General features: G+C 42.9%; 1 protein-coding gene across 1 annotated transcript; it reads right to left on the bottom strand.

The window, feature by feature from the left end:
* LOC114564104 (gamma-crystallin M1) lies at positions 1-772 on the bottom strand. Its single transcript, XM_028591285.1, has 3 exons — positions 764-772; positions 382-633; positions 1-276 (listed from the first exon to the last, which is right to left on the bottom strand). Exons 1-3 carry the CDS (start codon positions 770-772, stop codon positions 1-3), a joined length of 537 nt encoding a protein of 178 aa, XP_028447086.1.
* Between the last annotated feature and the right edge of the window lie 538 nt (positions 773-1,310).

Genomic DNA, 1,310 nt, shown 5'->3' with positions numbered 1-1,310 from the left:
CTAGCACATATCAGTGATACGCCTCATGCTCATCCACCTCATGCCGCTCATGCCCATGTCCCTGAAGCTCCTGTACTCCCCGGGCCTCAGGTACATCATCCTGCCTCTGTATTGGGGCTGCTCGTACATTAGCCAGTGGCCGTCCATCACGTGGCAGGACATGCAGTCGTTCATACGGTAACGGTCCATGATGTTGTCGCAGTCGTCCATCAGCTCATTCATCTGACCACCGAAGTTCTCCCTCTCGTAGATCCTCATCCTGAACTGACCTCTGTGCTGTAATACAATGCCGGGAAAATGTAAGTATGGTCACACATTTTAAAAATAAAGTGTTAAATGTATAAAAATAAAAAGGATGTATAAATACATGAGGTCTCTTACATAAGGGATCATTCTGCAGGATCTGATGGAGTCGAACATCATTCCCATGCTCATCATGCGCTGCATGTCATGGTACTCGCCCCTCCTCATGAAGAACTGCATACCCATGTAGTTGGGACGCTCATAGACCATGAAGCAGCCACTCTCCACCCTGCAGGACTGGCACCTGCTCAGGTAAGAGGACATGTCAGAGCAGTCGCTCATGCACTCATAGGAGCGACCCTGGAAGTTCCTCTCCTCGTAGAAGACAATCTGCAATGGAGAACAGAGGGAAGATTTAAGATTCTTCTGGATTTAAGAATGTTCATATCAGTGGTAACCTTAAATTTTTTTATGTTTTTTTTTTTAATATGTGAAAACATAAGAAAAAATCCCCCATTACCTTGCCCATGGTGATGGTGGTTTAGTTTTTTTCCCCAGTGGATGGTTCAACTTGCTCTGCCAACTCCATGATTCCAGGACCTTTTTATACAAAACCCCACGGGTCATGATGTGTTGTTATTCAAATGTGCAAAACCGATGAATTAGCAGTATGACTTTTGCTGAACGGGGTCTACAAATGTGTAACAATAGTTCTCCATCCATACATTTCTGGCATCCCGCATCTACATTGTCTATTATAAGCATAAGCTTTGTGTGTGTTCCACTCAGTCAGAACGTTCTCCACATATGGTCTGATCATCACCGATAGAAACAACATGACAGCAGGCCACATCCATGATAAACCCTGAGAAACCCAGAAACCTGTACAAATAATCAGTTAGTATAAAGAATTAAACATACTGATTAATATGTGATTGTATTTTCAATCCCCCCCCCGACTGAAAAGGAACCCTGTGTTGTAAATTAAAAGAATGTTGTTTCATGCAATGTTACATAAATCTATCTTCTATTTAAAAGGCAATTTGTAGCAATGAGATGTCACGTAG

This window comes from Perca flavescens, chromosome 11 (assembly GCF_004354835.1).
Source record: "Perca flavescens isolate YP-PL-M2 chromosome 11, PFLA_1.0, whole genome shotgun sequence".
Classification (NCBI taxonomy): Eukaryota; Metazoa; Chordata; class Actinopteri; order Perciformes; family Percidae; genus Perca; species Perca flavescens.
This window is presented reverse-complemented; position numbering and strand designations above follow the sequence as displayed.

What these genes read in the sequence shown, in the direction of transcription:
- LOC114564104 (XM_028591285.1), bottom strand. An exon ending in CCTGCAGAATGATCCCTTAT is followed by an intron (nt 277 to 381) that starts GTAAGAGACCTC and finishes ATTGTATTACAG; the next exon opens with CACAGAGGTCAGTTCAGGAT.